At 46.0% G+C, this 20,603-nt stretch overlaps 3 protein-coding genes across 7 annotated transcripts in view; 1 reads left to right on the forward strand and 2 right to left on the reverse strand.

Annotated features, from left to right (window-relative positions):
- CNBD2 (cyclic nucleotide binding domain containing 2) overlaps nt 1–2,447 on the reverse strand; it is a 56,540-nt gene extending 54,093 nt beyond the window's left edge. For all 3 annotated transcript variants that reach the window (XM_033094512.1, XM_033094515.1, XM_033094513.1), the window contains exons 1-2: nt 2,149–2,447; nt 204–257 (exon numbers count right to left, since the gene is read on the reverse strand). In XM_033094512.1, coding sequence (XP_032950403.1) covers nt 204–257; nt 2,149–2,412 — 318 coding nt within the window. In that variant the 5' untranslated portion in view covers nt 2,413–2,447. The remainder of the gene's footprint in view (nt 1–203; nt 258–2,148) is intronic.
- SCAND1 (SCAN domain containing 1) lies at nt 2,428–3,419 on the forward strand. Its single transcript, XM_033094516.1, has one exon. The coding sequence runs from the start codon at nt 2,634–2,636 to the stop codon at nt 3,183–3,185; it is 552 nt and encodes a 183-aa protein (XP_032950407.1). The 5' UTR covers nt 2,428–2,633; the 3' UTR covers nt 3,186–3,419.
- Nucleotides 3,420–4,954: 1,535 nt separating this feature from the next.
- Nucleotides 4,955–20,603, reverse strand: part of PHF20 (PHD finger protein 20) — a 119,193-nt gene continuing 103,544 nt past the window's right edge. For 2 of the 3 annotated variants that reach the window (XM_033094510.1, XM_033094511.1), the window contains exons 14-17: nt 18,389–18,584; nt 13,372–13,777; nt 11,461–11,644; nt 4,955–7,483 (exon numbers count right to left, since the gene is read on the reverse strand). In XM_033094510.1, coding sequence (XP_032950401.1) covers nt 7,341–7,483; nt 11,461–11,644; nt 13,372–13,777; nt 18,389–18,584 — 929 coding nt within the window. In that variant the 3' untranslated portion in view covers nt 4,955–7,340. The remainder of the gene's footprint in view (nt 7,484–11,460; nt 11,645–13,371; nt 13,778–18,388; nt 18,585–20,603) is intronic. The other variant, XM_033094509.1, reaches the window with a different exon arrangement.

The following is a 20,603-nucleotide window of genomic DNA, read 5'->3' on the forward strand; positions in this document are numbered from 1 at the left end:
CTGCTTGTCCTCTTTCCTTTAATCAGCACTTACTGAGGGTGAGCTGGGAGTTGCGGCTTGCATTGGAAGCTAAATGATACAAGATGAATGACTTATGATTCCTTCCCAAGTGAGTTCCCAGCCTAGTGCTAATAAAAAAGCCTAATAAGAAAAGAGCATCGGACTAGAAGTCAAAAGAATTCTGTCCTGGTGGAACTACTTACCAGCTTTTTTGTTTTGGACCAATCCTTTGGCTCTTGCTGGCTAGACTGCTTCACCTGCAAAATTCAGAAGAATAGAGTACATATAAACATATATTTTAAACTTACCCTGCATTCACGGATATCTGGAAATTACCTGAAATTGTATGCAGACGTATGTAAATGGATCACTCTTCTAGGAAGAGGTATTTGTATAATTTTTTCCCCCCAGATTCTGGGGGCTTACTGACCCATAAAGAGTTTAGAATAACAGTCCGATTTTTGGATTTAATCTAAAGGGCCCCTTCCATGCTAACAGTCCACAATTCTAAGAGATCTCTAAGATGTCTCCTTCCATCTCTAATAGTCTGATTCCAACAGAGATGGAAGAAATGTCCTCTCAGGAAAGGGAATGAACTCTTGTGGTACTTGGGATCATGGCATATTAGATTTCCAGTCCATTTCTTCTGTGATTCCAAGTACCACAAGAGTTCATTCTCTTTCCCAAGATACCAAGAGGACAAGGATTCAATTTTTCAACATGGAATTCTAGGCTCTTCATGATTTAACTTCCAATTGACCTTCCAACCTCAGCTTTCATCCCTTCCCCACATCCTAACCACCACTCCGTCTAGCCTGCAGTTTGGCCAGCTCATCCACTTTCAAGAAAATCCAGACTGCATGTGAAATCTCCCAATTTTTACATGGCAGTCACTACAAAATATTAAAGACCGACTGCGATTTCCGTCAAGGGTTTCAGACTCTGGAAACTGTTCTGTGAGGATCCACTTCAACCTCACAGGATGTGCAGAGAGCACATCCTCTGGGGGAGACAAGTTTTATATCAGGGCCACTGGTATGTTGATGGTTGTTAAACAGGCCCACTCATCCTGCACAGAGCTCAAAGGGACTGCAAAGGCCATACAAAACCTTTTATATGGGGCCCTTGTTTCTCTCCAGGAGTTAATTTCCCTCTCTGTAAAATGGGGATACAAAACATATTTGAGAGTCAGCTGTCAAACAGAATGTATCACTTACTGAAGGGCTATCAGAACTACATGCTTTTGCCTGTGTCATCTCACTGAATTCTCATAGTAACTTCTATGAGAGAAGTTCTATCACATACACATTTTACAGAGAAGAAAACTGTAGTTCAGAAATAGCAAACAATTTACCTAATGAAGACAACAGCAAACTTTTAAAAAGCCTGGTCTTTCCAAGGGCTTTACTGATTTAATCCCCTCAATAACTCTGGCCTAAGGCAAATCAACCCTGCGATGGGGATTCCAACATAGCATACTGACTCCTATTTAATGCAAAAATAATGTAAACAAATAGCATATGTAATTTAAAACTTTTTAGTACCACATTTGAAAAGTGAAACGACACAAGTGAAGTTAATTTTAATATATTTTATTTGCCCCAATATATGCAAAATATTACCATTCCAACGTGTAATCAATATAAAAAATTATTGAGATATTGGTTTTCGGTTTTTTTTTGGGGGGGGGGGTTTGGTACTAAGACCCGTGTGTATTTTAGATTCAGCACATCTCCATGCCAACTAGCCACCTTTCAAGGGCTCAGTAAGCACATAGTGGCCACTGGCCACTATACGAAGCAACACAGTTGCTAAAGTTAAAAGCCGAACCCAGAGAGTCCCTTGGTTTCAGAAGACACACAAGAAATGGCAAAGAGTTCTTAAGCATTTACTTTGTGACATGAGAAGGGCAGTGTTACCACGTTTGCTGAGGATCTTATGTTATGGTTTGTCTCCCTCGCATTAAGACGGGGATGCAGTCCCCTTGACGGTGCGAGAGAACTTTCTAAAGTCGGCCACTCAGTCAGTGCCCGACCGCCATCCCGCTGTCCCGCTCCGTTCCCCTGTCGGGCGCCAGCCCCGCGAGCCCGTGGCTCCCCAACATCCTAACCAGGATGAGGCGCGAGGGCAGGGGCAGGCGCAGGTCACCTGCGGATGGAAGCGATCCGAGCGGATAACCTCTTTGGGCTCCGGCTCCTCCTCTTCTTCCTGCTGCTCCTGCTGCTCCTCCTCCTGTTCCTCCTCCTGCTCCTCCTCCCCCTCCTCCGATTCCTGCTCACACTGGGGCACTGAGGCGACACTGGCCCATGACTGCGCGCTCGCTGTCACCTCCTGACTCGACTCGCCAACGCGAGGGGGCGCCGCTTCCTGGAGCCAGGACTCCGCTTCCTGGTGCTCGCGGGCCGACCTCATCTTGGAAACGCCGGCGAAAACTTCCGCTTCCGCCCGTCCCCGGCGCCTCGCTGGCACAGGTGAGCTCCGTGCGCTCTCGGTGAGCCCCGCGTCCGCCTTCCTGGAAGTCGTGCGGGCTCAGCCCTGTCGCGGGAAACGTCTCCCTCCTCACCCCGCCCCCGCGCAGACGCAGTGCTGAGCACACAGCCGTGGAACAAAGGGTGACGTTCAGAGCCGGAGTCATGGCGGCGACCGAGCCGGTCTTGGCGGCCCCTGGGAGCCCGGCGCCGCCACGGGAGAAGGAAGAAGAAGGAGCCGGCCCGAGCTCAGGCCCGGAGAGTAACCCTGCGGGCTCCTCGTCGACTCCTGAGGCGCCACCGCCAGCCCCCGAACATTCCAACCAAAATGCCGCCGTCCCCGAAGCGGTTCCTCCGCCTCCCGCGGCGGCGTCCGCGGCCCTGGAGCTGCCTTTCCGTCCTGCACCCCTGGGCTCCGCGCCGCTGGCCGAAGCTGCTCCACGCTCCCCCTCAGGCCCTGGCGGCCTTGGCAGCTCCCGGCCCGGCCCGGAGACGTTCCGCCAGCGTTTCCGACAGTTCCGCTACCAGGACGCTGCTGGCCCGCGGGAGGCGTTCCGGCAGCTGCGGGAGCTCTCCCGCCAGTGGCTGCGGCCTGACATCCGCACGAAGGAGCAGATCGTGGAGATGCTGGTGCAGGAGCAGCTGCTCGCCATCCTACCGGAGGCGGCGCGGGCCCGACGGCTTCGTCGCCGCACGGATGTGCGCATCACCGGCTGAGCGGCGGAGCTGCGGACGGCCTGGTCCGGAGGCTCTCTGGACTTGGAGCCGTGATGGGGTCTGGGAGCGTGAGCCTGCTCCCCACTCCGCGTTAATGAAAAACGAGTTCGTGTAGCTCCTGTCGTCTGGTGTCCCTTTCGTTCGTTTTTTACTGGGTTTATTTTCCCAAGCGTATTTTCAACCTCCTGGCTGAACCAGTTGGGAGCCCATGAGAATAAAACCTGTTAATAATCACTTGGCCTTCGTTGGATCATTACGCGTTGGCTAGCCCTGGGCCTGCACATCTGGGAAGTATTTCTGCGCGCTCCCCAGGACCCCACTTGGGCGTCCTTTGTTTAGTTGGAGTCTAAATAGGGTTCCATATTCGCCCAATTCTCACTAGCTAGAATCTGGCTTGTTTTCCTACCTGAAAAAAATAGACGGTAGTGTTAAGTCTTGCCTTCTAGTTGGTTTTGGGATCGTTCTGGCAAATAACTGGCTCGATTAAGTGCTTGCTTTTAACTACCTCTACACCAACACTGCCAACATACTCTATTAGCCTGCCCTTTGGGCACCAGCTTCCCAAAAGGCCCAAACTACGGTATAGGGCTTTTTTAATAAGTGTTTCAGTGCGGGTCCTTATGTAGTTCCTGTTTCTGAGCTCTGGTTTAAGCCTCCGGCCTCACCTTCCTTGCCAAATTTTAGGCCTCTAGGACTTCAGCAGAACTGATGTGAGTTAATGGATTTTTTTATATTGCTGGAGCTATGCATTTTAAGTATCTCCAACTGCCTGCATTTTTTTAAAAATAAGCGTTTAGAAAGGGAAGAAGGGGGAGGAGGAGTTACTTTCTGAGGGGTGTAAATGTCTATTATACTGCTTTGTACACCTGAAACTGGGAAAAAAAATTGGGGACGTAAAAGGGAAGCTCAGCTATGAAATCTAAAGCGTACTTGAGATTTGAGTCTTCTGGTGAACCAGGAAGGAACTAAGGGGTCCATAAGCAGCTTGGATTGGTCTCATAAGAGTCCTAATTGCAGTGGGTGCCATCTCTTAATATAAGGAAGGCCAAAACCTGTCCTGTGCACTGTTTTCAACAATCAAAATCTAATACGCCTACAGCTCACATCACAAAAATATGAGCCAGACTGGGCTGGAGGCTGGTGTGGGACGTTTTACGTTTGCATATTAAAAACACAAATGAATTCCAAAGTATTTTGCGTACTTTCTTGGGCTTTAGAATCTTGAGCTTGCATTCATCTGCCTCCCTGCAGAAGATAAACCTGTTTAGAATGTAAAAACAGACTTCCTTTAAAAGATAGTATTTATACAAAAGTAATACATATTAAGAATACAGAACTTTATTATACAGTAATATTGTAAGGGTAATACTGTATCTTCTATTTTGAGACTTAAACCACTAGTGTAATTTAACACTGTAGTTGAGCTTGGGTCTTTTTGAAAGTTTTTGTCTTTTCTCCCCTCCCTGTCAAACCTTAATGACTCAGTTTGCTATGCATACCAGTTTCAATGATTCTATTTACTCTAGGCCAGTTTCAAGGACTATTGACTCTGGGCCAAGACACCTCCCCCTCCACCGTTTTCCTTTGTTCTGCCTCTTACAAGCCCATAAAATCTTTTGGCCAAGCTGAGAGGTGGGGGTGGGGGTGGAGGGATGGCCTTGGGACCCGAGTCCCAACATCCTCCCAGAATGCCGGAATTGTGAATAAACCTGCTTTTCTTTCCATCAACCAAATCTTGAGTTTTGGCTTTTGTGTGGTAACAATATGACAGACAGAGCAACAAAAACCTGTTTTATTTTTTCCAAATACAGATACAGAAGTTTGCATGTTTTGCAAATATTGCTTCAAAGCAACATTTCTATATACAGGGCCTTCTGTTCTAATAGCGCGTAAACATAGATATGTATCCACAGTGCAATGTTGGCTCATCAAGGGTCCACCTTGCATAAACTCATCGCTTAAAGAAACAAAATGTTTAGTCAAACCAGAACTGTTTTTGTCAAGGCAATTTTTTTAAAGGTGGATAGTTTTTCTCAAAAGAAAACTTAGGTAGTGTACATATTTCTAAATGGTAACAGTAATACTTGCAAATAACAGTTTCCAGTGCTCCAACTTGGGGTTAATTCAACTTGACCCAGGAATGAGGATGGAGCCCCTCAACATGGCTTTAAATTAGGGAAACATACTGAGGTTATCAGAATTAGGAGTCATCCCTGCTTCCCTAAGGATAAAAGTCACAATGAGTGATATGGGATTATTTCTTTACAAAATAAACAATAAACCCAATAATAGGCAAAATTAGGGTAATTCAGTTTCTGCTTCCATCTTTGAAAAAGACATGAGACTGACTAAAGTTACAGCTTCCCCAGATGTGACACTCAAATTTATTTTCAGAAAAAAAATCAGTAATCTAATGCTATGAAACACCGCACAGTTGTGGCTACAGAAACCATCCTGTTTCTTCCCTTTGCAGACAAGTTTCACACAATTCTGAAAACGTGGCTGTCTGATAAATTATGCAAAACATGGATGCCACGCACACTCCTTGAGCGTTTCTTCCCATACCAGAAACACCAACGTTAGCAACTGGAAACAGCCTCTTATAGAGGAATTGTGTCAGCTTTATTACGGATGTCACATCTACATGTATGCTTTCTGATGGATAAGCTACAGCAGGTCAACTTGTCCTAAATTCATTTTATAATCACATGGTGAACAAATCACTAGACAGCGTTCCCTGAAACAGATCTTGGTACAGAGGCTTTCATGACCACAATGACCTGTGCCTTAAAGCCTAACCATTCCACAGATCACTGGACATATGGTCATTGCTACTGAGATATTGGCTACTTCACGTTTACATAGTAAATATTTGCAGCATATAACATTACAGATTCAAAAACCCATAATTAACTTGTGTTAATGGACAACTGTGCTTTGATTTTTGCCTTTAGTGATAAGAAAACTAAATGGTGCAACTGGTCACTCCTCAAAGCATGGAACATTTTCTTTAACTTTGCCTAGTAAGGAAAAACAACAATATAGCAATTACACGTGGAACCGTAACCTGTGAGAGTAACAAATATTGTCTCAAAAGGTACAAATTGTACCTGGACCTTAAGCAGCATAATAATCACCTTTATCTCACAAAATAATACAAACAGGATATTTAAACTGTTAAAGTATATTAAAACAATTCTGAAAATGCCACTACTGAACATACTCCCTTCAGAGAAGGAGGAAAGCGGCACATGTAGAATCTGAAGTTTGTTTACAATATAAAATAAGGTAGATCCCCAAACCACATTCTTTGTAACAAATCTTTACAGTGAAAGAGTTCAAAATTTTGGGAAACATTTTTTGGACATTAAATAGAACTGGGAAGCTGTCAATATTAAGAAGTAGGTAGAAAACGATGTCCTTTGGGTTCCAGACCTTGCCTGCTTCAGCTTGGAATTCCTCCTAGATTCTTATTACGGTGAGATTCGAGTTTCTCCACAGGCTGTATGGGCTCTGCTACAGAAGACACAACCCAGCCAACTCTGGGATGAAAGCATATAAAACTTGTCCCCGGTACCATGAAGTCATGCAAGAGATGTGGTGAGAAAAGTGAAGAGTCCTAAGAAGACAGGGCAGCCAAGGCCTCTGCTCCTTTCCAACCTCCACAGAATGGTGAAGTCACGACATTCTGCAAAAATGAAAATGATGCCTTCTGCCTAAATTCATGCCAGGCAGAAACCAAATGGCTTGGCATGTGCCCCAACCTAACAGAAAATTCAATTAAATAAGCTGCAAGTTGAATTTATAACTTGTTTCCGACGAAACTTTTTTGGCTCTCATTCTATTTATCATCAGTGGCACGATTTCAAGTGAAGTTTGTGCAAAAAGACTCACTCTCCATCCAGCGATGTGCACAGAAGAAGGGAATCCCAGGAGTCTATTTGCTACCTTCCTGGTAGGCTTTGAGATCAGTGCCCAGCCCTCCAGCAGTCAAAATGGCCTCTTTGTCCAATGTCCATCACACCCCCTGCCCAGATCCCTGAAGTCGGTCGGTGTCACGTGCATTCAGCATGCTAGGTTTATTTATTTAAATATGCGAAGTTCCTCCTGCAGGGGCCCCGGGCTTGTGCCCCCATTAGTTTTGGGTGCCCACTTTCATGTGGAGCAGCAGAGCGCGATCTGCTGCACCTTGCCCAGGTCCGTCAGCAGCTGCTTGATGCAGTGCTTGAGCTGCGGGAGCCTGGCCAGCGGCTCCGGGGGCTCCAGTTCCCCGGTGTAGTCCAGCCAGCTCTCCAACACTGTGGGCAGAACAGAGAGAGAGGACTCAGTGACTCCCCAACACTTGATTCGTAAGACTGTCAACAACAATTCAGGCACCAAATCCCATCTGAGCATTCCTGGGAGGCGGGAAGGGAGGGCAACACTGACTCATCACCCTCTCTGGAGAGGATTAACCCCTAGGACAAAGCTCGAAAGCTTTGGAGCAGCACAGTCCAATAGAACTTTCTGCAACAATGGAAATGGTGTATGTCTGTGTTGTCTAGTACAGTAGCCATAGGTAGTTACCGAGCACCTACAATGTGGCTAGTGCAAATGAGGAACTGAATTTAAATTGTATTCAATCTTAATTAATTAAACAGCCACACATAGCCAGTGACTGCTGTCACTCTAAAGCTTCCCCACCCATGTTGGAATCAAAGTCTGGTATTTTAGCCTCCTGTTAAGAAAAATGAGAATCTAAAGGGACTTGAAATGGTTTATTTTTATCACCATAAATTCTGATTTGCCTGCTTCATATTAATTCCTATCATCAGTAGTACAGAATACTCTGATTTTATTTTCTCTTGAAGTATTTAGTATAAGATGTCCAGGTACTAATGCACTTGATTATAATTGGTTCCCTATCTAAAAAGCTGTCGTGCTTTTCTGAGAGCAGGGATTTCTCTTTAGGAAGATGTCTGTTCTTCCCCAGGCAACTCCCTGAAGCTCTGGCATTTGGGGAGAAGCCATCTTGGAATGCTGCATTTCTGACAAAAGCCAGCCTCTCCATGTAGGCCCTGTGCTTACCCCAGCCTGCCTATAGCTTTTCTAGTCCTGTACCGAGCACCTTCTGGACCCTGGAGCCAGAGGTGCAGACGGAGGACGACTCATCCAGTGCCTGTTCCTCAAGCAGCTCGCAGTATCACACACAATCCTCTTCCTTGCTCAGACTCAGCCCTCCACCTTTTAAAATCCTGTATTTCCTACAAGTTATTTCTCAGAGAAGCCTTCCCCAACTCTAGACCTGGAATCCAGTCCCTGTGTTATGGGTGCTACGCTACCACATGTTCTCTTCTGGAGCACTAACCATAGTTTGTAATCATATATAACGTGATGATTTGATTAATATCTGTCTCGACCACAACACCAAGCTCCATGAGGGCAGAGGCCGAGGTGGCCTTGCTCACCATTAGACCCCTCACACTCAGTTGTCCCTGGAACATAGCAGGCTCAGTGAGAGCACGCGGGAATGCTCTGGCGGAATGCCCAGTGACTGCTCGGGCTCCACAGAGCTCCCCTTCCTCCCTCTATCATATTTCTTGTTGGCTCTTGGGGATTCTAAGGAGGAGGAACCTACCCCCTTCCTGATCCCAACAAGTACAGGGACTTAAAAATAAGAAAAATAAAGAGTGCTCAGATTTGAACTTGAAAACCAAGAGTAAAGGACCAAAGTCACATGACAGGGACTAATGACCTCCTGAGAAAGAAAAAACTCCACAGTGAAAAGTTCCAATACAGCAGTAAGTTTAAAAAAAAAAAAAGAAAGAAAGAAAGAAACTAGGAGACAAGCCACTGCTCAACAAAAGGGCACAAGAATAAATGATGGAGCAAAGACCTAAAGCCAATGCTGGAAGAGCCCACCTGGGTGAGTCTGAGGAAGAGGCGGTCAGGGCTGGCGGGGTCGATTCTGAGAGAGTGAGAATGTCAGTCTGTCCCTGGCAAGATGACCCTACAATTAACGAGAGACCCCTCTCTTAAGGTCACCATAACTACCTCAGATCTGGTTTCAGGCTCACCGAAGACTTCTCCCAACACTGTGACCCAGGAGGCAAGCACCAGGAGAAAGAGCACCAGTTTGCAAACAGCATTGTCTGAGCGTGGTTAAGAGGACTGGTTAGAGCCCCGAAGCTGAAGCCTTCTCTAAACCTGTAGGTCTGAAGACCAGGCCTAGGACTGGGAGCCAACAGCCTCTCCTCTGGACCCAGGATCCAGCAGGCCAGCCTTTTCTCCACACCAGGTGCTGGAGCTAAGTCGCTCTTTTAAGGAAGCTCAACAGCTTCTCAGCAGTATGACGACTGCAAGCAAGGGAAAGGGTTTCATTTCAAATATACTCTCCCAGACCATCTGGATAGAGGCCAATGTGCTCTAAAGTAACACATTTTCTTAAAATATTAATTTCTAATGCTAAAAGATTCAGTATTTTCATGGTCATTAAATATCTTTTGTCTTTTAGTTTTACAATGCTATTCAATCACACAACTACCTCAATTATTAAACAATGGTTAATATTAAAACAATGACATTTTAAAACATATTTATCAGTCAATATAACAGCTTACTAGGCTTTTTATAAAGTAATATTGTCTCCCAATTCCTATACAAGCTTAGCTTATCTTGATGGTATTTAGATGAACTGAAGAGTTCACTCCCCACTGTAGTAGAAATAAAACAGGATTGTTATGAATAAATTAAACACAATGCAAAAGTCTGTTTATGTGAATAAAATCTTTAAACTGTATAATTGATTTTCATGCTTTCTTGGTCTCTCTCAGGGCCTTGAGTAGCAGATCATCGACAGAGTATGTGGCCCCAAATCAGCAAGACACAGAAGAGGCCAGCTGGAAGGCTAGAGAAGGGAGCCTCGGCTCATCATCCTTACCACCGCCCATGCTGGGCCAGAGGAGTAAGTCGGTGAGTAAAAAGTACATAGGCTCCGACTTCTCCCCATAGGGCAGGTTCCTTTGACAACAACAGAATGTTTGCCCAGTTTCCACCGGTGCCACGCCTCCCCTCAGGGACCCAGAGCCACTCCTACTGCCATTCTTCCAAAATCTGTCATTTTCAGTCTGGTATTCGATCCCATTTCATCCATCTACGAGCAGGGTTTTCATAGACAGTGACATCAGCTGCAATTCTAAGGAGCGCAAGCAAACCTTTTAGGAGTAGAGGAGACAGAAACATGCCCCTTCAGAAATGCCCTCACAAGGGACCCCGCATTAGCGTCCTATTCCCACATAAGCTTGAGGCCATGGACTAGGTATCTCTGTTTCTCACTGCCCTCCAGCAGGGCAATCCCTTTTCCAATCGAGCTAGTCCTCTTTCATCCACTCTGGAGTCACCCCCTCTCCAGCAAAAACACCATCCTCCAGGCTCCACTTCACTCCCAGGAGTTCCAGGAAGCCTCCCTGTTACCGCTTCCCCTTACGGCAGCTCTCTGCTGGCACGGCCTCCGCCATACCTACGTCCTGGCCATACCTCATGAATCTAGCCTGGGTAACATATGGCATTGTTCTGAGTTATTTCATGTTAAGTATTTTTTATATCCCCAATTAAAGCAATAATAGCTTGACTGTACTCAGAAATCCTCAAACAGAACATTTATTTCTTAATCAGGCCCCATTTTAAGAAGGAAAACAAATAATTCGGAAATAAGTGAACAATCAAGAGGGAATTCTGTCTTCGAAAACCAAACCGGCCACTTCCTGGGAATCAAAAGGGACTTAACTTGGTCATGTACATCGTCACAAGGCCATCTTCCAACCCAATCTGCTAGTGCCACTAACATCTGGGAGAAATACCCAGGGGCTACACAAACGACTCAGTCAAGTTCTTAAATCTCTACTGATACGGAGGAGAAGGCTTCATTTTAGATTTATCAAAAGTTGAAATAAAAGGTTTTTTTCAGATTAATCCTCAGATACCCTAAAAACTCAATTAAGAACTTGGTTCCTGAGACATTCAGCTGGCACACGGCCTGCAGGCAGAGTTCAGTTGCTCATCTGTACACTCTCCTTTGCAGAAGGGATGGGGCAGATCTTAGACATGCATGATAAATACTCAAAGTAAGTAAGGCCGGCCCATCTGGAGGGCAGAATGGAGCTGGGCAAGACTGAAAAAAAGAGAAGGCAAGAACACGGCTGTCCCTGGAGAGCTAGATTGGGGGTTCAGAAAGCGGCTCATTCCGGCAGACTCACAGTGCCTACTAATGGGCAGAGAGCCAGGGAAGGAGCCCTACCATCCAGCTCCTTCTCAATGGAGTCCATCCTATGTGTGACTTCGTCCTGAAGAGATTCCACGTGAGTCAGCAGGTTGAACTGCCACTGGTGTTGGGAGCTCAGCAGCCCCTCTCCGCCTCTGTCCAGCAGCTTCCGAGCAGGGGCTTCCTCTGGTACGACCTTTTTGGAGACGTAGTCCTTCACCTGGTGATGCAATGGCATTTAAGTTACTGAGTGGAGACAGCTCCCAGACCCTTCTCCATCCAGTCAGTGTAACTATTTGAAAACCCAGCTGCAGTGTGAATATTCCAAATCTCTACCTCCCTTTCCTCCCTCTCCTGGGCGCACTGGGCAGAAGCGTGCCTGCTGTGCCAACTACAACCACCTCAGGGCAGCACAGACCTCTGGCTCAGGGGCAGCACAGACCTCTGGCTCAGAGGGCCCCACAGCGGCTTTCCAGTGACTGGCCAATGCCCGAGGCCTGAAGTAGGCCTCCCAGATGGCTTCCAGAGCCTTGAGATCAGAATAGAGCTGGGCGAGTGTACATCAGGATTAGTATATGGGAGTCAGAAAAATTAGTTTTAAGTCCTAGCTCCGTGTCTTGCTGAACATGTGAACCTGGATGATTTACTTCACTTCTCTGAGCCTCTGTTGCTTTATGGGAAAGATGGAAATAGCAAAACCTACTTTTAAGGTTCATGAGGATAAAATGGGATAAGGTTTATGAAATACAGTGCCAGCCTATAGTCAGCCTGCCATCGATGAAAGGAATTTTTAACCCTGGCTGCCTTGTTTAGGCCCAGTATTTTCTGCCTCGCCTGCAGGAGCACAAACCGTTTCTGGGGTTGGTGATCTCAACTTTTCATTCATTCATTTGAAATGAAATAAATTCTAGCTGGTATTTACTTAGAATTTACTATGTGCAAAGCCATGTGCTGAGAGCTTTTCACAGATACACTGCGCAGTAACTGAAAGGGCACTGTCACTGACTCCATTCTATAGGCGGGTGAGGAGACACATTTGAGGACGAAAGTGACCTTCTCAGAATCACAGCAAATCACTGAGTCCAGACTTGAACCTGGGTCTGTCTCCAAAGACTGTCCTTACCAGCCTTGCCCAGCACTCTTGTGACACTGGCTTACTGAGGTGCAATGGCCACCCTTGGGCAGCTGTAATCTAGGACCCTCCCTCGCTCTCAGCAATGAGCAGCAAAGTACCCAATGCTGGTGATACCAACCCACAGGGTCAATCAAGTCTGTGAAAGTGAGGGTGACAAGGTGGGGGAGCTCTCCAATCACCCAGAGCCTCACTGACAACAGGACAGGACTGGACAAGGCCAGGGAACAGTTACAGATGACAACTTTGGCAAGAGGATGACACAGCGGGCGCCAGAAGAGAATGACTTGAATAATGAAACAAAAATGAGAGTGGCTCTTGGGAAACTGATGAAACCTACAAATGCTTTGACCAAACAGACTGTTCTTATGTCAGGGCTGAGAAGTCAAAGGTCAGAGTAAAGCTATCATAGAATTGTATTGAAAAACTATGCCTAACACAACACTTGACTCATTCTTTTCTCCTGCTAAGAATTAGCACCTAGGTGCAATTATAATGTAACTTGTGTTAAAGAAAAACTCATTTTTCTAACTTGGTTCCATTCACCAAGTCCGAAGCAAACCTCTCCTCCTTGCTACTTCCCACCTCTCCACCCCACCCCACTGACTATGCCATTTTGTGGGTGCCCCCCAGAATCAAATCAAGTGGGCTCTCCTGACTTTGCACCCATTTTAGCAAACCAAAAAAACACCTATGAAGGCAAATTTAAATGTAATTCTACAATAAATACAATTTCACCCTAATCATCTTCCACAGAACATTTAGCCCTAGAACTTACAAGCACCCCCACAAAGAACAATAAGTGAGCCGCATACCTTTGGGGAGCTGGGTTTGGGGTCACTGTCACCCCTGCTCCTGTCTTGGTCTAGAGGCCAGCCCAGGCGCGGGGAGAGGGAATCGTCGCCATTCTCGTGCAGGGGGCTGACTGCACCATGGAGGGCAGAGCCCCGGGTCTCCACCACAAGCTTCTGCTCCACAGCAGGGTAATAGGCGCGGGGCTTCTGGTAGCAGTGCTCGCTGGTGATATAGGACTCCTCCACAGACCGGGGCAGGGGCAGCGGCAGGGGCTTCTCCACCGCCCCGTTCAAAGTTCTATAGCTTGGGGCTTCCTCCTTGCTCTTGGCTTCCGCGACATGGATGTGTTTGGAATGAGACCTTCCGTCCCCTGAGTGCTGTTTCCAAGGCTGACACCACAGCTGCAGGTCAGGGTGCTCCCTGTTTCTGTGGGGAGGGGAAACACGGAGAGGGCACTGGAGTAACTGGAACCACTCAAGGGGCTGCGCGGTTCCCAAACACTCTCCCAGTAGGGAGAGAAGCTCCCATCTGGGCCATCTGGTCGCAAACCGTCCTATGCTAAGCAAAGAAGGAATGAAAATCTGCAGTCTCTGAGGGGACCACTTCCAGGCAAGCTCCCGTTGTATACACTTGTGGCAAGTGGACCAGACCTGCCGTCAGAAGACCTGACTGCATTTCACTCAGCTGCTGATTAGCAATGCAGCTGGGACGAGTCACTCAGCCAGCCTTGTTGCCATTTCCTCCTCTGCAAAACTGGGCTAGCCATCTGTCTGCCATCAACCACTGAGTTTGGTGAAGATTAAGTGAATTGATTCAAATGGAAGGACTTTGTTGGTGGCAAAGTGCTCTTCAAATGTGACTTGCTAAAAATAACCCTAACTTATTAATAAACAAGGCACGATAATCCGGGTACACAATGGCACTCAATTATAAAAATCAATGATGACACGGCGGGGGGGAACACCAAAAGTCATCTGTGTATATAGGTCACTAATAAGAAAGTTTTTAAAAATTCTTCTAAAATCTTCTGTTCTCACCATTCCAAAGAGAAAAGTTTGCTATTAAAGAACAGGGATTCTGATCCTTTTTTGGGCCACAGACTCCTCTGAGATAATGCTGAAAGCTCTTCCTACATATATATGCACATAAAGCTATGTATATAACTTCAGTTTCCCAGATTCATTCACTGTTTAAGTTTTGACCCAATAGAGGTCAAAACTTATTAATTTACTGCATCAATTATAAAAAAGGAAAAATAGAATAGAAATATAGAATAGAAAATATGAAAGTAGGAGTAGGTGTTTTGTGAAATTTTAGTTTCAGTTTTATACATGTGAGTGAGATAAAATGTATTCCTTACTCTGAGATATATATTTAAGTTTAAAAGCCACTACTCCTCTAGATAAACTTCACCTTTTAACTCCTCTTTACCACCCAGAAGTTCCATTATAACCTTTGATCATTAAACAAAGAAGGAAGAAAGAAAGGAGGGAGGGTGGGTGGCAAGGAGGAAGGAAGGAAAACTGGGCTTCTCCAGTAAGGTCCATCGGCTACCAGCAGCTCCTAGCTGGGAGGGCAGTGTCCTCCAGGAAGTGCTGGGAAACAAGTGGAAAGACAGACAAGTGCTCCTCACATTTGGCTCACAGATGTGTTGAAACATGTGGGGGTCTTTCTGACTGTCACAATGATGAGGGGTATTACTGGCATTTAGTCCCTAGAATCCAGGGATGCTACACATCCTGTAATGCTCAGGCCAATCCCACACAGAGTTAGTCTATGGTATAATTGTCAACAGTACCTTCCCAGGCCCAGCTAAGAAACACTGAAACCAGATCAGCAGAAAGGCATAAGCTTAACTCACTAGCAACTCCTACACATGGGTACCACCCCCACCTCCCTCCTCCAAAACACACACTTCACTGAAGCCTTCCTGCAGAAATGGAATAGGTCATAAATATGAAGGCATGGACCTTACAGAACCTAAAATTCTGCTCCCAAGGGGCTGCAACTATTCTTTCTCAGCATTCCCACTCCAGCAATCTCCAATACCAGTACCACTCCTATCTATTGGGGAAGGAGAGGAAACAACCAACAGCAAGGCAGCTGGGTCCCTGGGTCACCTCCAACAGAGTATCACAGCCTATACCAGGAACACCAGACCCCAGACACACCTCTGAAATCGTAACTGCATCGGGTAATTGGGAGCCATTGTTAACTTTAAAGTTCACTATCATCAGAAATCTGTTAACGTGGAACATATAAGCCACAGTACAGACTTCCTCGTGCATGAAAATCACAAAAGTCTTTGCTTCCTCCCTCCTATAAGTTTCACCTCCCAGCTAAGACCTGAAGCCCCAACTACTACTCCACACAAGCATGACTCTGGCCTTGCCTTGTAAGCCCTGCCAATCAGGAAGAAGGTACGCACAGCCATGCATGCTACTTTTTAAATGACAACAGATGCTCTGAAGTTATTTCCAGTTTTGTTTGCCTTTGAAAATCGATCGGCCAGGCCACTTAGGAACAATATGTCTGAGCATGAAGTCCCAGAGCCTGTGAGAGCAGAGACTATCCATATGTACGTAGACATACTGGGACCACGTCCCATCTCCCAGGATCTTTTCTCCACATGGTTGACTACATGATCCCCTTACACCCTCTTCTGAACTGCTCAGAGAAGTCAGACTTAATTCCAGTATGAAGTCACTACTATAAAGAGGAAGGATCTAAACAGGGATTCAAAAGAGACAAGGTTCCTGAATATGGAACACAGGCAGGAGGTCTGCCATCTCAGTGAGAAGAAAGAGAACCACCATCTGACTGAATCCTCAATGATGAAAAAGAGATGTAGCAACGGCACAATGAGCAGCATCACCTGAGTGTTTTAGGCTCTCACGTGGACCACCTTCTACCTACCTCAGTCAATTTCTGGCAGCTCATTAAGAAGAAATTCATTGGTTGAAATGTGGCAAAGTTTTCCAATTTTATAAAATGTGACAGAATAGCTAGTCTCTGACATCCTATCCAGGGCTGTCACCCGATTCAGTTCCCCTCAACAATAATGGCTATTTTCCCCTCAGCAACTATCCTTCCCTTCCCTCATACACACCTCCACCCTCACTCCTGAGTTTCCGCAGGGCACATGGCCACCTGCAGTTAGGTGTATCCATGAAACTGCTTGTTCCCCCTTTCTCCCTTCTTCTCATCCTGGGGTCAGAGCCGAGTTGAGGTACAGATGCCATTCCTTCAACCACGCAGATGAGGATAATCCCTATAGACTGCCAGAGTAATAAGACAGAAGGAGCCCAAATCCCCAAGACTGCAGCCAGAATCCTGGAGAAAAGTCACCTACCTGGACCCCTGCCTTCTTCTGAACCATGCATTATGTGAGAAAGAAAATTCCTTTTTGTTTTAGCCTCTATTTTTGAGGTCTTTGTTATAGCACCTTAGCTTTTACCCAAACCAATATATACCCCTGCTGAACAAGCCCTGCTCAACCTCTCCTGGTCATGCCAGTACTTGGAGCCAGGCCTCTGTGTGACGCCAGAATGCCAGAGACAGCAGACCCTCATGCTGCCACCTCAGGGCTGCGACGCTCTGCCTGACTCCAAGAGGCCTCCAGGACTAGTCAGCACAAAGAAAACCTCATCGAAGGGTGGTCTGTCAGGTCTACCTCACTCGAGGCACCAGTTTGCTGTTGTTGATGAGAGACTTTTACAGAAGAGAAGCTGTCTCTGCCACAGACTGTGCTAATACCAGAAGAAAATTCACGGAACCGCTAAGGAGAGGCAGTTAGAAAGGCTAGGACAAGTACTTGACGGGAGCCAGGGTCTACCCCCAGAAACCACAGGAATGGCTGCCCCACTCAAGGTCCAGTTGTCCTGTTTGGTAAAGTGGGGGTAGGTTATAAAGCCAAAGACCCCAATAAGAGCCACATTTCTTTCTCAGAGCTTATGTGAACTTGGGTCACCTGACATGTAGAATGCAACCACAGAAGGGAATTCACACTCAATTTAAATCCAGACTCTGCCATTAAAAGCCAGAAATCCAGCTCCAAAAGGCCTAAGCTTTTCTGTATGAGCAAACCATCCATAGACATACTTATTAAGCAATCCCTATGCTAGAGGGCAGGCTTGCTAACAGCATTTCTTCCACTACCTTCCAATTTTACTTTGTTTACGAATCAAGAATGTTTAGGATGAATGGATAAACAGAAGTGGTATTATTAGGTTGGTGCAAAAGTAACTGCAGTCTTCGCAATTATTTTTAACCTTTTAAACCTAATTACTTTTGTACCAACCTAATACATACAATGGAATATTATTCAGCCTTAAAAAGAAAGGAAATTCAATACAGGCTACAGAATAGATGAAGCCTTGAGGACATTATGCTAAGTGAAGAGAGCCAGTTGTAAAAAGACAAATATTGTAGGATCCCATTTATACGAGGTACCTACAGTAGTCAAATTCATAGAGACAGAAAGTGGAATGGTGATTGCCAGGGGCTGGGCGGAGGGGAAATGGAGAGGAGTCGTTTAATGGGTATAGAGTTTCAGTTTTACAAGATACAAAGAGTTCTGGAGATTGGCTGCACTACAAAGTGAATGTACCTGACTCTTACTGTACTGTACACTTAATATCAGTTCAGATGGTAATTTTTATATTATGTATATCTTATGATTTTAAGAACAAAAACAAAAAAATTCAGAACTGTACAGCGAAACAAAAACAAACTGAACTACAAATACATACATTGTTATCTTGATTTTGGTGGTGGCTGTAAGGGTGTACAGATCTGTCAAAATTCAATAAATGTGAACCTCATTTATGGAAGTACACCTCAAAAAAGTTGATTTTTTTTTTTTTTTAAAAAAAAGAATGTTTTACAACAGAATTTTTAGTAAAGGTTTCAAACTCATCTCTTTCTTATCAGTGATTTTGTGGCTTTCCAATTTCTCAAATTTATCCTGCCTCCAGACCCGGCCCATCGGACCCAGCCCATCAGCCCCGGCCCCAAGGCTACGGCTGCCGCACTTACTGCAAGATGCTCATCTTGAGCTGCAGGCCGTGCAGAACCTCGATCACTCTCTGCACGTCACCGAGAAGCTGGTGGGTGGCCACAATCTTCTTGGCATTCTGTTGGGAGTAGTTCTCTTCTAGAAATGCCAGGCCGTGCATGTGACCCCTACTCAGCCACTCCTTGTCATACCAGTACTTGAAGCTAGGCCTCTGACCTGAAACAGTGACAATGACAGCGTTAATACTTGGCCTAAAGGAAACCCCGGCCATTTCATCATTGTACAACTATCACACAAACTACTGGAAGGATGGATTGGTGTGTTCATTTTGTTCATTTATTCCCCCAATATACATTTACTTGGCACCTACTATATAGTAGGCTCTCTACTAGGTATTAGGGACCAGGTAGGGAGTAAGGAATGGAAATTCCCTGATCTCCTGGAAACGGCCAGAGATGCAGTGGGAACATGGATATCTCCTTACATTTAAATCACGGCATCCCTTCTCCTACTTAAAACCTTCAAAGACTTCCAAGTACGCACAAAAGAAACCCAAGCCCTAACTCGGGCCTCCTGAGGCCTGCAGGACCGGATCCTTCCTTCCCTCCTGGCCCTACCCTTACAGGGGCCTCCTTTCGGTTTCTGGAACACATCAAGCTCTTTCTGGTCTACGGTCCTGGCTCTAGCACCCGCCCTGTCGGGAGACCTCTTCTCCAAGACCTTTGCCGGACTGAGTCCTTCCCACCTCTCCTCAGAGAGGCCTTCTGTCACCTCCCGACGTAAAAGAGTCTCTTCAGTGCCTCCTAGTCGATCACCATCTCAGCGTTTTTGCCCCCTCAGAGCATTCATCCCTAGCTAACAAGTTCTTGCTTGACTGATTTTGACATCTGTTTCGGGCCCCAACACCACTAAGAGCCACAAGAATAGGAAGCATCTTGTTGCCAGTTGTATCCCCAGTGCCTTGCAAATGGCATCTTGAATGGATTTATCAAATGGAAAGGAGCCTCAAGTCACCCTCCAACTGTCACCTACCACCTAACTACATAATGGTCAGGCCCCCTCCCTTCCCCGGACCTCTGCTTCCCATCTGTTACAATAACAGATGAACTGGATGGCTTCAGTGGTCTTGTTCATTACAGGGATCCTTAGGAAGGACTGAAAACACAACCACATGTAACTTGGCAGTGTTTCCTGCTCCAGAAGCCCAGGGAACAGCTTTCAACCAGACTGCTGTTCACCTCCTAATACCTAAAAACCCTGAAATACCCCGGGTTATCCCCATAGAAGTCCTTGGGCTCTTTCTTTTTCTGGCTTTACCAACATGTGTGGTGGGGATGCACCCTGACTCTGTTAAAAACATCTTTAAGTAACCTCTAAAGAATAAATCTGTTAGGTTAAACTTCGGGCCCAAGTCACTGCAGAGTCAAACCCAGTCTATAAATGTGACAGACACCGAGTGTTCAATGCAAAGAGGAATCTATTCATAGTCTTGGCAGTTAGAGTTATAACAGTTCAGAGAGTGTGTAGGAATTGACAAAGACGGTGTATATGATTTCTAAAAAGAATGAGAGACAACCAAGTAGACAGAAGAGATTTTGAAGCAGTGCCCCCAAGGAGCCCTAAGAATGAGGTGCGGGATCTCAGCGGCAGCTGCTACTGCAGGAGTGGCCTGAGCAGCAGGACTCGGGGCTGCTCTACCTGTTTTACACCACAAAGGCCAGAGACACTGGTTCTTCTTCTCTGTCACGTCCTTTCTGGGCCTGTATTAGCTCACTTGTCAAACGCTGGTCTCTGAGATCCTGCCCATTGATAACATTCTATGACTCAGATTAATCTGACCACATTTTTTCCTTTGGATAAAGGGAAAACAGGCAGATTCCTCTCTGTCGACTAATCTAGCGCGAGGAGATACAGTGTCACAACAAAGGTTATCAGGGGACCTGCTTGCTGGAAAATGAACTACAGTGGCCAGCCCCTCCATACACAACCAGCAAAATTAAGAAATTTGGCCCCACAAGCCAGTTCTAATTCCAATTTGCTTTATGAGATTAGGAAAGTCATTCATATCCCTGAGTGTCAATTTCTTTCTCATAAGCAAATATGGGAACAGGAGTTCCTACCAGGCCCCTCAGAGCATTAAAAGGAATAACAGAAGCAGAGGCTCTCAAGAATTATCTAACTGTAAGGGGATCATGGGAATGGAGCTGAGGGGAAACCCTACAAGTGGTAAAGGGA

Source organism: Rhinolophus ferrumequinum, chromosome 23 (assembly GCF_004115265.2).
Source record: "Rhinolophus ferrumequinum isolate MPI-CBG mRhiFer1 chromosome 23, mRhiFer1_v1.p, whole genome shotgun sequence".
Classification (NCBI taxonomy): Eukaryota; Metazoa; Chordata; class Mammalia; order Chiroptera; family Rhinolophidae; genus Rhinolophus; species Rhinolophus ferrumequinum.

What these genes read in the sequence shown, in the direction of transcription:
- SCAND1 (XM_033094516.1), top strand. Translation starts at nt 2,634, where the DNA reads ATGGCGGCGACCGAGCCGGTCTTGGCGGCCCCTGGGAGCCCGGCGCCG.